This window comes from Nematolebias whitei, chromosome 1 (genome assembly GCF_014905685.2).
Source record: "Nematolebias whitei isolate Nwh7 chromosome 1, NemWhi1, whole genome shotgun sequence".
Lineage (NCBI taxonomy): Eukaryota > Metazoa > Chordata > Actinopteri > Cyprinodontiformes > Rivulidae > Nematolebias > Nematolebias whitei.
Genome location: NC_056498.1, coordinates 29,927,377 through 29,941,485, shown reverse-complemented (window position 1 = coordinate 29,941,485; position 14,109 = coordinate 29,927,377). Strand labels below are relative to the sequence as shown.

Here is a 14,109-nt window from a genome sequence, read left to right as displayed (position 1 = left end):
ACTATGTGAGTGTGCTGCTTGTGGGACTCTGTTTGTTTGTAGCTCCTCGGACTGATGAAGTCCTTTGGATGAAGGACGAAACGTCTCAACAAGAAAAGAAACCGTCCAGAGGACTTGACTGAACTTTGTTGGATTTTCTACCTGGATTATTGAGCATGAACTTTGACACTTCTTGCTTCGTTCTTGGTGAACGGTGACGGCGGCTCCTAGACACCCTCGCCAACCTCCGCACACCTTCACTGAACTCCTCGGGTCTTCCTCAGCGCTCTGTGCACCGGCTGATCCAACGAAAGCTGTCCAACTAACCACTCAAGCGCTACCAAAAAGATATCTACGAGCTGCAGTCCATCATGAACACTTACTAATGGGCCACGATCTCAACTGTCAGCACCTTTCGTTGAAAGACTTAGAACTTGCAACATATCTGAGCCTGTCTGGATTAGAGAAAATCCACAATAATCTGATTTAAATAAACTATTAAAACGCCCCTTGCCCATGATGGGTGGATGTAAACTTCAGACTGCACTCACAGCTGATTGGTTGAGCTCTTTTTTTCAGAACATTTCATTCCTCCTCTCTGGGATCAATGCCTGATGTGATAACTGCTGGATCAGCAACAACAACAGTAAAGTGCAGGGCAGGGTGTGTTCGGGGACACAGCTGAAGCTCAGCTAAACAAGTCTGACACCAGCCTGATAAGAGCTGAGTGGGGGGGGGCGATAACGCGCACACGCACGTGTTTACTCCATCAGAGAGAGGATGCCATCTTTAAAAAGCCCCAATTTGAACGCAACACCAACTGGTTTTTGTCTCGAGAGGGTCCCAGTATGAACTCTGCAGTGCCACGTTTCCCCCCACTCGCCGTGTCCCGTGTGTGCGCGCGCACGTGCTCTCACCCTTGCACTGCAGCTCCACCAGGGCCTGGTACCAGTCGTCCTGCTCCGCCTCGCTCTCCGCGGCCACGGCGAAGCTCTCTGCCCGGGTGTACAGCACGATCATGTGCTTGTTCTTGGCGTCGGCCCGCTTGTTGATGTTGAAGCACGTCTCGAGCGCCACGGCCCGCTTCGGGACGGGGGCCTTGCCGCGGAACTTCTTCTCGCTCTCGTAGTACTCCAGGCGGGCCGGACCGCGCTCCGAGGCGGCGCGGAGCACGAAGTAGCGCCGGTGCATGGACTTCTGCTTGCGGAGGTAGCCGCTCCGCCGCACGTCGTCGCTCGCGCCGCTGTTGTTGTTGTCGTGCTCGCCCGCGTGCCCCTCCATTGATTCGGTTTCCGAGTAAATAACCACAATAAAACAAACAAACAAAGTGTTCAAGTTGTCTGGAAGTTCAGCGAAGTGGTTCAAGCATCCCCCCGGGTCCGCTGCCCCGCTCTGCCGCGCATACACGCAGGCATGACGGTGAAAACTCTCCCAACGGTCGCTTTTCCCGGGGTCGTTCCCTCACGAGCGCAAGTTTCCCAGGCGGACCCGAACAGAGGAACACACGCGGAGCAGCTTCGAGCGGGACTCCCCCCTCCTCCTGCTCCTCCTCTACTCCCAACACTACTACTAGTGGTTCCCGGAGCTGTCTGCACCGTTTAATCCCGTTTACTGCTCATCACGGAGCCCGCGAGCCTGTGCCCCCACCCCTGCCCTGCCCGGAGCGGCTCTGTGTTGGTGGCGGAGCGGAGCAGCTACCGTGGAGCAGCCGCGGCCCCGCTGTCAGTCACTGCACGAGCACGGTGCGTTCAAGGACGGCTCCGACAGCGCAGCTTCACATGTTGAAACTCACTCAGCAAATAGAAGGGGGGGGAAAATGATCCACTCAATTACGTAAGACAAAAAAAAAATAAATAAGTGCTAAACTAACTAGAGAAATTGCATTTCCTGCGAAAATGCAGTGTGAATGCTGAAGAACTTGCTAAAAAACAGCTGAATTAGCTAAAAAAAAAAAGTTGAATTGTAGCTGAAGTGGGAAGAACAGGCCTAAATTAGCAGAAGAAAGCAGAAAGAACACATTTTTGCTGAATTAGGTTTAAATAAGCAGAAATGAGCACAAAAATATGGAATTTAGCGAAAAAAAGTTGAAATTAGCTAAAAATTGCTGAAAAGTAGCTGAAAAGGCAGAAAGAAGCTTAAACTACCAGAAGGAAGCAGAAAGAGCTGAAATGAGCTTTAAAAAAGTGAAATGAGCTGAAAAGGCTAAAATTTGCATAAAACAGCTAAATAGTAGTTGAAAGTGCAGAAAAAGCTAAAACTAGAATCATTAAGCTGAAAGGAGTATAACAATTCATCTCACAAGACCCTCGGAGCATGTGGAGGGGCATTAAGTGCATAACAGATTATAAAGGAAGGAGTGAACAATGCCCCAAAGACCCATCTCTGCCTGATGCCCTCAACAAGTTCTATGCACGCTTTGAAGACCCGAACAGACCACCCAGCACCAGACTCACCTCGCCACCGGATGAAGAGCATCTCAGCGTGACCTCAGCTGAAGTAAGGAGTACTTTCAGGAGGATTAATCTGCACAAAGCAACTGGCCCAGACAACATCCCCGGAAAAGTGTTGAAGGAATGTGCTGATCAGCTCTGCGAGGTGCTGGCAGACATCTTTAACACCTCACTTACCCTGGAGACAGTTCCCACCTGCCTGAAGACTGCCACCATCATCCCAGTCCCAAAAAGCTCTACAGTGACTGGTCTGAATAACTATCGTCCAGTGGCCCTCACCCCGATAGTCGCTAAATGCTTCGAAAAACTGGTCATGACTCACATCAAAACATCCATCAACATCAACGAGGACCCTCATCAGTATGCATACCACGAGAACCGATCAACAGAGGATGCCATCTCCTCTGTGGTCCACACTGCGCTCAACCACCTGGAGCAGAAAAACTCTTACGTCCGTATGCTCTTTGTGGACTTCACATCCGCCTTCAACACCATGATCCCCCAAACCCTGATGGACAAACTATCCACACTAGGACTAAGCCCCTCCATTTGCAACTGGGTACTAGACTTCTTAACAAACAGACCACAGTTAGTGAGGATCCACAACTTTTCCTCCTCCACCATAACCCTCAGCACTGGCTCTCCTCAGGGATGTGTGTTGAGCCCCCTCCTGTTTACTCTGCTCACGTATGATTGTGCAGCTACCCATCCAGGCTGTCACATTGTAAAGTTTGCAGATGATACAGCGGTGGTGGGATGCATCACAAACAATGAGTCCAGCTACAGGCAAGAGGTGGAACACCTGGAGAGCTGGTGCAAAGAGAATAACCTTCACATCAATGTGAAGAAGACAAAGGAGATGATTGTGGACTTCAGAAGGAACAAAAACATCTACACCCCCCTGAACATAAGAGGATCTGCGGTGGAAGTGGTCTCCAGCTACAAGTACTTGGGTGTACACATGAATGACAACCTCAGCTGGAGCAACAACACCACCAGCCTGATCAAGAAAGCTCATCAGAGACTCTACTTCTTCAGGCGGCTGAGGCGAGCTGGTCTGGGAAGCTCAGTCCTCACCTCCTTCTACAGGTGTGCAGTGGAGAGCATCCTGTGCTTCAGCATCAATGTGTGGCATGGAGGCTGCACAGCTGCAGAAAGAAAAGCTTTGCAGAGAGTGGTGAAGGCTGCACAGAAGTCTGTCGGAGTCAGCCTCCCCACCATCACAGACATCTACAACTCTAGATGCAGGAACAAGGCTACCTGCATCATGAAGGACCTCACTCACCCAGCACACACACTTTTTGCCCCGCTCCCTCAGGAAGGAGGTTAAGGAGCATTAAGTGTAGAACCACTAGACTGACGAACAGCTTCTACCCTGAGGCTGTTAGACTCATGAATCTCTAACTAGAATAATCACTGAAAAAAACATCACATCATGTTGCTGCTGATCTGTTTCATGTTGCTGCTGATCTGTTTCATGTTGATGTGTTCATGCGTGCTCATCTGCTCACACACTCATGTTCATGTTTGTGCTGATGTTCAATGTTTTTATGTTATGAGTGCTTAGTGTATATTTAGTTGATGTTTTTCTTGGTTCATATCTTAGATGTTATGACTGTTTTTCTTATACATTTTATTGTTGGATGTAACTGGGACCCTGTGTACATAATTTCGCTCCACCACATGTACCACAAGAGGTGCGAATGACAATAAAGAAACTCTGACTCTGACAAGCTGAAATCAGCAGAAAGAAATTAATTAGGCTGAAAGTTAAGGAAATTACCACAAAAAAACTTGAAATTATCTGAAAACAGACAAAATTAACTAGAAAATGCTACAAGCTTAAAATAGCAGAAGAAAGCAGAAAGAACACAATTGCCCAATTATGCTGAAATAAGCAGAAATGAGCACAAAAAGTGAAAATTATCTGAAAAAAGCTGAAGTGAGCACAAAAAAACTGCTGAAAAGTAGCTAAAAATCAGAAAGAAGCTTAAACTACCAGAAGCAAGTGGAGAGAGCACATTTTTGCTGAATTAGGCTGAAAAAGTTTAAATGGGTGCAAATAATGTGGAATAAGCTAAAAAGCTAAAATTATCATAAAACAGTTAAATAGTAGCTGAAATAGCAGAAAAAGCTTAAACTTGCAGAAATTAGCTGTAAAGAGCATAACAAGCTGAAATTAACAGAAAGAAATAGAAGCACAAAAATGTTGTAGTTAGCAGAAAGAGCCTGAAAGGAGCACAAAACAGCTGAAAAAAACAGCTGAAAATAGCTGAAAAAAATGTTTACATTTGCAGAAGGAAGCTGAAAGAAGCTGAACCAGAACAAAATGTGAAAGGAGTAAAAGTTGTAAACGGAGCTTAAGATTTGAAGGATGTAAAATGAGCGCAATTCATTTTTTATCAGGAAAAAGTGGAAGAAAATGCTAAATATTTCAAAGAGCTAAAGTTTGACCAATATCAAGTCATAAAAGGCTTAACCTGAACGAGCTGAACGTTTTGATGTATGATTTGTTGAAATAGCACAAAAATTGTGGAACGAGAAAGATGCTGATAAATGTACAGAAGAAAGATGGATCACAAGAGTGAATGCTTCATAAACATTCACACAAAAACACTTAACTAAACGCTAAAAAGCACTACACTAGCATAAAGCGGTAGGAAAAAAAGTTGCTCCTCACAGTTCCAGGAACTCGTCTTAGTGACAGGGCCTTCTCTGTAGCAGGACCAAGACTTTGGAACGAGTTACCTCTGCTTGTCAGACAGGCCCCCTCCCTCTCGATTTTCAAGTCCCGTTTAAAAACTCACTACTTTCAGTAGCTTTCAACACCAGAGGATCTGTGTTTTGATCCTGTATGCTCCACACTGGTTTTTCATCGTCTGCATCGTTTTTATGTCTATATTCTGATTTACCTCATTTTGTATGTTGCTTGGTGTGTTACCTGTTGTTTTGTCTGTACAGCACTTTGGTTGGCCTAAAAGTTAAAAGAAGCTAAAAGTGGGTTTTGGGGTCCTGATGGGATCAAACCAGTGACAATTGCGGGTGGAGGCTGGTGTGGGGATTTGAACCGGCGACCATCCAATCACCAGTTCGCCACCACTTCCCCTATTATTATTCTTATTCGAATCATATACACACAAATATACATATATATATATACATATAATCTTTATTCCGCTTTACTCCGTATAAAGCCTGTACAATTTCCCATTGTCCATGAAGGCATCATCATCTCCACTCTGAGGAGTAGATTTCACTCTTGGCTCTTCCACGAGCCCATCCTGTTCTATTTATTATTAAAAATCCCCTCTGCCTCGTGTTGAAATGCTCATGTATGTCACAGCAAACGGAGGAGCTCTTCTGGAGCTCACTTTGTATCTGGACTCCGGAGTTCTCCTAAAGCAGCAGCTTAAGATGCTTTAACTGGACGGATTAGGCGTCTCGACTCTCGATCATCTTGGCTGAGCTGTAAAAAAAAAAAAAAATGCTCCAATCTTCTGTCCAAATGAACAATTTCCAAATTCAAATGAATATTTTAAAACCTTCTAATGTGGAGATTCTGCTGCTTCCAGGGGGGTGGGGGGTTTCTATCTTGGTGCTGAACGCTTGCAGTATGCATGCTGTTATGCAATATGCAGCAGGAGTCACCTTGCTCATGAGGGCAGAGTTAACTGTGACTTTCAGACTCCCCCTTCTGGTGACAGAGCATCACTACAGCAGGAAAATCAAGGAGATCCTCCCGTTTGTTGAGATATTTAAAGTAGGTTTCTGTGGAAAACGTATGCGCAGTTAATATCTTACCTGTTGTAGATGGCTCTTTGAACGATCACAATTTGGAGAGACAAATTCTTGTTTCTGAGTGATGGTACAATGGAGCAGGAGATGGACTGATGAATCGGGGCCTCGTCCTCGGTAATGAGGGCGTTGCTTAGGTTGGTCGTGGTGATGAAAAAGTTTAGTCGAAAGGCAAAGCTCTCAGTTTACTGGTCTGTCTACGTTCCAACCCTCACCTGTGGTCATGAGGTTTGGATCACGATCAAAAGAACAAAGATGCAAGCGGCTGCAATGAGCTACCGTCATAGGGTGACCGGTCAGCCTTAGAGATAAGGAGTTCCGTCATCCGGGGGGAGCTCCCAGTAGAGCTGCTGCTCCTTTGAATAAAAAGGAGTCAGTTGAGGTGATTCGTGCATCTGATTAGGATCAAACATTTCTTTTCTGTTCAGAACAAACTTTTGCATGTTTTTTTCTTGGCAGAAACATGTCTTAAAGTGTGCCAGGCCAGTCTAAAATAGCCATTAGCTAGCTGCTGCTAATATTTGTGCTTCTAAATTAATGGTTCCTAACCCTAGTCCTTGAGGAACACCATCCTGCATAGTTTAGTTACTTCTCTGCTACAACACACCTGATTTGATGATTAACAGGCTTCTGCAGAACTTTAGGAAGTAATTAAACCACCGAATCAGGTGCGTTAAAGCAGAAAAACTAAAATATGCAGGACGGTGTTCCTCAAGAACCAGTATTGGGACCACTGTTGTAAATAACCATAAAATTATATATAACCACATAATGCAAAATTAACAAATGTTTAAGGTTAATAAAATAGCATTGGTATGATCCTCTGAAAGTTTTGAAATTGGAGGTGCTTACTATGGTCTTGGCCCCAGTCTGACTAGCCATTAGCTCATCAAACTGGTCAGAATCAAAACTCCATTTCTCTAAACCGAAGTCACCCAAAAAGGCATTGACAACTAGTGGGATAACGTTGTCATAGAACACAACCAGTGGACAGACATAAATCAAACTATTCAAAAATAATAATTTTCATCTACAACCATTTACTTTTCGGAGTCAATCTAATTTGGTGTAGCGGTAGCTTATGGGGTGCCGTTTGTAAAGTTACACAAAAATTAACAGCAATATTTTGGTTTATTTAGTCTTTCATAAGAAAAATATTTTTTTCCAGTCATATTTTCACCATGTTATTCATACATTTATAAATGTCATAGTTCCCAACTAAGTATTTAATTTACAACCTAAATATTTAGATTACAAATAAATACTTAACTTGCAAGTTTAGTAAGTTAGAAAACTAAATATTTTGGTGTAAATTAAATATTTAGTTACCAAGCTAAGTGTTTATTTTCAAAACTAAGCATTTAATTTCCAAACTAAATATTTATTGTTCAAGATAAATATTTAATTTCCTAACTAAAATTTTTATTTCTAAGCTAAACATTTAATTTCCAAAATAAATATTTAATTTCCTAACTATTTAACTGATCTAAAGATTCAACTTGCAAGCTAAATATTTAGGAGCTCGGACCTAATTATTTAGCTTGCAAGTTAAATATTTAGATCAAAGTAAAATATTTAGTTAGCAAATTAAATGTTTAGTTTGGAAATTAAATATTTAGATTGGACAATAAATATTTAGTTTGTAAACTAAACATTTAGCTTGTAAATTAAATATTTAGTTGGGAACTACAACATTTATAAATGTATGAATAACATGGTGAAAATATGACTTTGGAAAAAAAAAAAACTACTCTTTTTCTTATAAAAGGTTAAATAAACCAAAAATATTGCTGTTAATTTTTGACTGTGTAACTTTACAAACAGCACCCCAAATGTAAATCTCAATTTATCCCATTGAAACATTATTTTTAAGATTTGACCATTCTGCCACGTTTCAACTTGATGATCAAATTTCAAAACGTCTTTTCCTGTGTGAACGAAAACAACCGGAAAGACACAAATAACGAGTCGAACCATAAGAAGCAGCAACAAGTTGATTTTATGAATATGTCGTCGTTACAAATACGTTAATATATGAAACTTTGCATTTATGTAAACTGCATTTAACTAAAAAAATTAAAGGGAAAAAAAAAAAAAAAAAAAAAGCAAGAAAGCTTTTTGGACCAGAACATGAAGTTGTGAAATCAACACATTTTTAAAGTAGGTTTTGTCTGAATTTTTGCTTTTACATTCATTAGCATCTCCTTATAGCCCTCTAAGCACATGCAGCCTGAGAGTGGAAACATAAATTATTTTAAATAGATATTTGGACAAAATAAAAAATAAAATTAAAAAAACGTGTTTTTCTCTCACTCACACACGAGCCTGTCGTATCCCAAGACGTTTATTCACATCAGGAGGTTAAGGCTGTTAAAACCGTTTGTAAAACTCGTGACGCAGGAGGGGTGCTCCAGGGGGCTTTCGACCGCTGAGACTCAAAAGTATTAAAGCAGAGGACGCTATATATTTTATTTACTTATGTAGGCAGGAGATGAAAGCACAAAAGCAGCAGCAATGTGTGTGTGTGCGTGTGTATTTGGGGTAAGACTGAAAAGGCGTTGTTTGCTCGTGACTCCCACAGAGCCCTGAGGTGGCGTCTCTGACCGGCACACAAACACCTTTGGGACACACGGTACAAATACTGCAGGCGAACACTGTCATACGTACGATTTCTTAATTACATTCACACGCTTTTGTTCTTTTTCTGTTTTGTTTTCCTCCTCCGCAAACACGTAAACACAGAGGACGAGGGGAGGGCGAGACGGAGGAGGGTCCGACCCGTCCCCGACGAGGTGAAAATACTCCAGAGGCTTTGAAATGGCAGCAACTCCTCAAGTTCACTCCTCCTTCGGTTCACAGAGAAGTGAGGAGAATTGGGGGGGGTTCAGATGAAAGGATTTCTCGATGTCCCTCGACTGGGGTAAACATTCCCCTGTGAGGCAAAGAAGAGACAAGGTGAGAGACGGCAGCGTGCACCACAGACATCCCGGTCTTTTTGACAATCCCCCCGGTGTGAACTCACCGTGAACGGGTTTACAGACATGGGCCGGGGGACTTTGGACTGAGAGTCAGACGCAGGAAATGAGGCGAAACCTGAAAGCATTGGAAAAAAAAAACAGAAGAAGCATAAAAAAAAAAACACGCTGAGTGGTGTAACACTGAAACAAGACCCCACTGGAGCCGCGCTTCCAGTCTGGGCGTGTCGGCTGGTATTTCTGGACTGTTGGCTGCGGTCAGCGGTGAAACGGTGGTGAAACGTTATTGCCAAAGCAGCAAACATTGTGAAAGCGCTTTATCTTAGCCTTTGTGTTACATTTTCATTAGTTATTATAAAACCACGGATGTACAGCCACAGGAAATGAGCACAAGGCGTCATATTACTAGTCGCTACTTTCGCGGACTCAGTTTTGCGGGTTTGCAACGTAAGATTGTACACAACACACGATTGGCTGATTGATGGAAGGCGACCAACCAGAGGATTGTGCTCTGTATCCCAGGCGCTGATTGGTTCAGTAACCGTAGCATCAGTTTCACATCTCTTTCTCTGTGTTCTTTTGTGAAATTTCATAAGAGAGTGAATTTATTTCAAGCCCTATGGTGCCACCCAAACATTCTGCACGTTCAAAGGTTTCAGGCAGCGAACCCAAGGAGTGAACTTTAATATTATGCACATAACTGGGACGGTAGGGGATAAAAAGTTAATGGCAGCGGACGGGAGCGGGTACCAACCAATACGACAAAAAAAAAAAAAAAACGTTGGACAGGCACCACCATTTTGTAGTTTTCTTTCAATGAGTCTACACTGTAAAGCAAGTCAAAAGAACTACACGGCCCCGAAGCCAACAGTGCTTCTGGACGCTGCCTTCTTCTGAAATTCAAAGAACAGCAATGGAGGAGCAAACACCGCTGGAGAAACCGATGTGGTAAAAGTAGTTTTGCAACGCAGTCAGAAGTAATAATATATCTATTAAGATCATAGAACTGGCAGGAAAGTCGCAAATAATCCTGAAGCTGAACTCATCCTTCAAGTTATAGTATCTTCACTGGTGAGTACCCATATAAAACTTTATAGTACTGTATGTATGTTGTTAAAATTACGTAGGTTTAAGAGTTTAGAACATTGCAAGAGTGTGGGAAGGGTTTATAGAGCCTAAAAATATATATAAATACTAAAATAAATATAGCATCCCTACTTTGCAGATTTTCACCTATCGCGGGGGTGTCTGGAACGTAACAGCTGCAATAAGTGAGGGACTACTGTATTCCTATTAGTGAGTACTGTACTTTTCGTCATATAAGTCGCACCTTTTTGCATAAATTTGCATTCCTGCGACTTATATGGCAAAACGACTTTGTTTTTTTCCTGTATTTATTACCCAATTTTTGGCTGAGATCTGACAATTTCATTCATTCTGACATGGAAAATATTGAACACTACCATTTTCAGCTGCTAGAGGGGCCCTCCACTAATATGGCAAGCCAAGTGTCTTATTAATAGGTAAAAGTGACTATTAATGAGACACTTGGCTTGCCATACAAAGCCACATTTGTTTTGCTCCGTAACTTCTATAGCAAACGTCAAATCAGCTGCATTTTGCCGCGCCGCCCAGGTGAAATGCAGCTGATTTGATCATTAAAGTGCATTTATTAAGGAAAAGTTCAACTGAGACACACCTTTGCTATAATTTCAAGCAAACAAATAATTGTTTATAAGTGCCAATCTTGTTAAATTCTCGTTAAAGTCCTCCCGTGTACGCTCCCGCGGCCATCAGTTGGCAGCCAATCGATTTTTGGCACAACACCGTCCCACGTTTCCGAGTTGTCAGCGGTGACGCGTAATAGATGAGACTTATACAGTTAAGCAACGTATTTATGGTTTTGTCCACTTTATTAGACATAATTGGACTGATGCGACGTGTATGGCGGCAAGTACGGTAAACTATAATTGATGCTTCAGTCACCCTTTTTGTAGCACTAAGTGATAACAAACCTACAAGGAATTTGGTCATGGACCAGTGGATCAGTGGACCAGTGGACGTGACGTAAAGAAAAAGATACGAGTTTAAAAGTAGCATCTGACTGAGCTGCGACTGCTGATTAGCTAGTGACTGAAATATGCAAGAATGTTTGTTTTTTTGTTGTTGTTCTTTTTGCAGTCTCACTGAATTCTGAGTGTTTGCGACCAGCCAGCAGTGCGGCCACGTACAACCTGTTTTTGTGCACAAGCCCGTGCACGGTTATTCATTGCCTACCTCCACCAGCCTTGTACAAACGAGAATGCTTTGTATTCATCTTGGCAGTCATCCATTTCAACAATTTCCTGCAGGATCAATAAAGTTCTATCTTATCTTATCCTCACGTTTATGGTTTAATTCAATGATTCTCAAAGCTGGGGTCATGACCCCTCAATGGAACGTGAAATCAAAAGAATTAAAACAGTCGTCGTATATGGATAAAATTATTTTATTTGTTATTATATCCTTATTTAATGATTTGTTATTCATGTTTGTACACTTTAACAAGAAATAATCTGAGTAGCAAGTCTCTGTCATGTTACTTTGTGGGTAAGAAGTTGAAAAAGTTAATGAACTAATTTCATCTACTTACATTTGTACCTTTGAAATGGAGATGAGCATATTTTGTTTAGTTATTCGAGTTATTGCTTGGTTTTTAGATCTTAACATTCGGGGTCGAATGAGTTCTATCATAGGGCAGATGTCAAAATACTGTACATCTCTGGTGCTCTTGAAAAATGTTTGAGGTGGCCACGATTACAAGTTTTTAGAAAAATCGTTGTACCAATTAGCTTTATTGTTTTTAAAATTCAAAATGTAGGATTCTAGTCGCAGTCCGGTGAGAAACTGCTGGATAAAATCCAAACTTTAGCGTGTAAATAAAATGGATAGACGGAAGAAACATCAAAGTTCATGCTCAATAATTCAGGTAAAAAAAATCCAACAAAGTTAAGTCAGGTCCTCTGGACATGTTTTTTGTTGTTGTTTGTTGAGACGTTTCGTCCTTAATCCAAAGCACTTCATCAGTCCGAGGAGCCACAACAAACTCAGTCCCACAAGCAGCACACTCACATAGTGGGTCAACCAGTTAGCTGGTGACAACGTGGCTTCTGGGGCCCGCCTGCTCCCCGTCGACTCCTCTGAGGCAGTCATAGTCAAAGTGGTTCAAAATACAAGCAAAACAGGCCTAGTATGCGAGTGTGCTGCTTGTGGGACTGAGTTTGTTGTGGCTCCTCGGACTGAAGAAGTCCTTTGGATGAAACGTCTCAACAAAAAAAGAAACCAGCCAGATGACATGACTTAACTTTGATGGATAGATGGAAGAAATTACCCACGGCCAGCAAGGAAAATTGAGAGAATACGATGACAAAAACATTTAAACACCAAATAATTACAATATCTGACTGATTGAATAATGAAGTTGGCAGTTTTATTTGTATTTAACATCACTAATCACGCTTCCATTCGGAACGCAAAGATGTCCGATAAAGAGATGAAACAAATCTCACCGTTGGCTTCTTGACTGGTGGCTGATTCGTGAGGAAATGCATTCTGGGAGGCAGCTGAATGGAAGGAAGCTGAAGGAGGAAAGGTGGGCGAAGTGACAAAAACACCGGAGTCACCTGGAGACAAAACCCACCCACATTCGGACACATAAGAAACAGCTTGTTCCAAGGAGAGACACGAATTTATATTAAATCAGAAATAAAACCAAAGATGATACGCTAAATAGAAAATTAAAGGTGAAACTTTGGCTTACATATAAGTCTTGAACAAATCACATGTAATAATTCAAAGCTTTTTAATTTTTACAGTTTTTGTTGTGTACAGTTAAGTTCATATTGCTATATTTTTATTATATCCTGCATATTTATTTAGATTTATTTCTGTGTGTAGATTACTATACCTGTTTTGTTGTCAAATTCTATTAAATAAAGGGTTAAAAACTTAAGTTTTTTGCACCAACAAAGACAGTTCAAAATTCTCTGTCCATACTATAAATAGGTATTTTATTTATTGATTCATATACCACTAAAATTTGTCTGACAGTTTTCTCGACTGATGATAAGGCACTGCGCAAAAGACTTGAGCCATCGCTCAATTTAAAAAATAAAATTCTTCCAAGCAGCCATTCTTTGGTTATTAATGGGATATTCTACATTTATTATTCTCTGGGTTCTCTGAAGAATTTACCGTAATTTTCGCTGTATAAGTCGCAGTTTTTTGCATAATTTGCATGCATTTGCGACTTATACAGCAAAGCGACTAATATACACCCCCCCATATTTATAAACCAACTTTTGACTGAGATCTGACAATTTCATTCATTCTGACATGGAAAATATTGAACACTACCATTTTCAGCCACTAGAGGGCACTTGAGTAATATGGCAAACCAAGTGTTTCATTAATAGGGAAAAGTGGCTATTAATGAGACACTTGGCTTGCCATACAAAGCCACCGTCGTCTCGCTCCGGGACTCCTGGAGCAAACGTCAAATCAGCTGCATTTTGCCACGCCGCCCAAGAGAAATACAGCTGATTTGACCATTAAAGTGCATTTATTAAGGAAAATTCAACTGAGACACACCTTTACTAGAATTTCGAGGAAACAAATAATTGTTTTTAAGTGTTAATCTCGTTAAATTATTGTTAAAGTCCTCCCATGCATGCTCCCGCGGCAGCCATTTGGCAGCCCGTCGATTTTTGGCACAACACCGACCCACGTTTCTGGGTTGTCAGCAGTGATGCATAATAGATGCGACTTATATGGCGAAACAACATATTTATGTTTTTTCCAACTTTATTAGACATTCTTGGACTGATGCGACTTATACGGCGATGCGACGTGTACGGCAATAGCTAGCTAAG

At 41.7% G+C, this 14,109-nt stretch overlaps 2 protein-coding genes across 2 annotated transcripts in view; both read right to left on the bottom strand.

Moving 5' to 3' along the window:
- The window catches only part of si:ch73-335l21.1 (insulin receptor substrate 1-B), a 69,277-nt gene extending 67,723 nt beyond the window's left edge, over nt 1-1,554 (bottom strand). The window contains exon 1 of the mRNA XM_037676365.1: nt 897-1,554. Within this exon, the coding sequence (XP_037532293.1) occupies nt 897-1,260 (364 nt within the window). The 5' untranslated portion in view covers nt 1,261-1,554. The remainder of the gene's footprint in view (nt 1-896) is intronic.
- A 7,501-nt stretch (nt 1,555-9,055) lies between these two features.
- agfg2 (ArfGAP with FG repeats 2) overlaps nt 9,056-14,109 on the bottom strand; it is a 33,458-nt gene continuing 28,404 nt past the window's right edge. The window contains exons 12-14 of the mRNA XM_037683536.1: nt 12,748-12,861; nt 9,247-9,317; nt 9,056-9,156 (exon numbers count right to left, since the gene is read on the bottom strand). Of these exons, the coding sequence (XP_037539464.1) occupies nt 9,109-9,156; nt 9,247-9,317; nt 12,748-12,861 (233 nt within the window). The 3' untranslated portion in view covers nt 9,056-9,108. The remainder of the gene's footprint in view (nt 9,157-9,246; nt 9,318-12,747; nt 12,862-14,109) is intronic.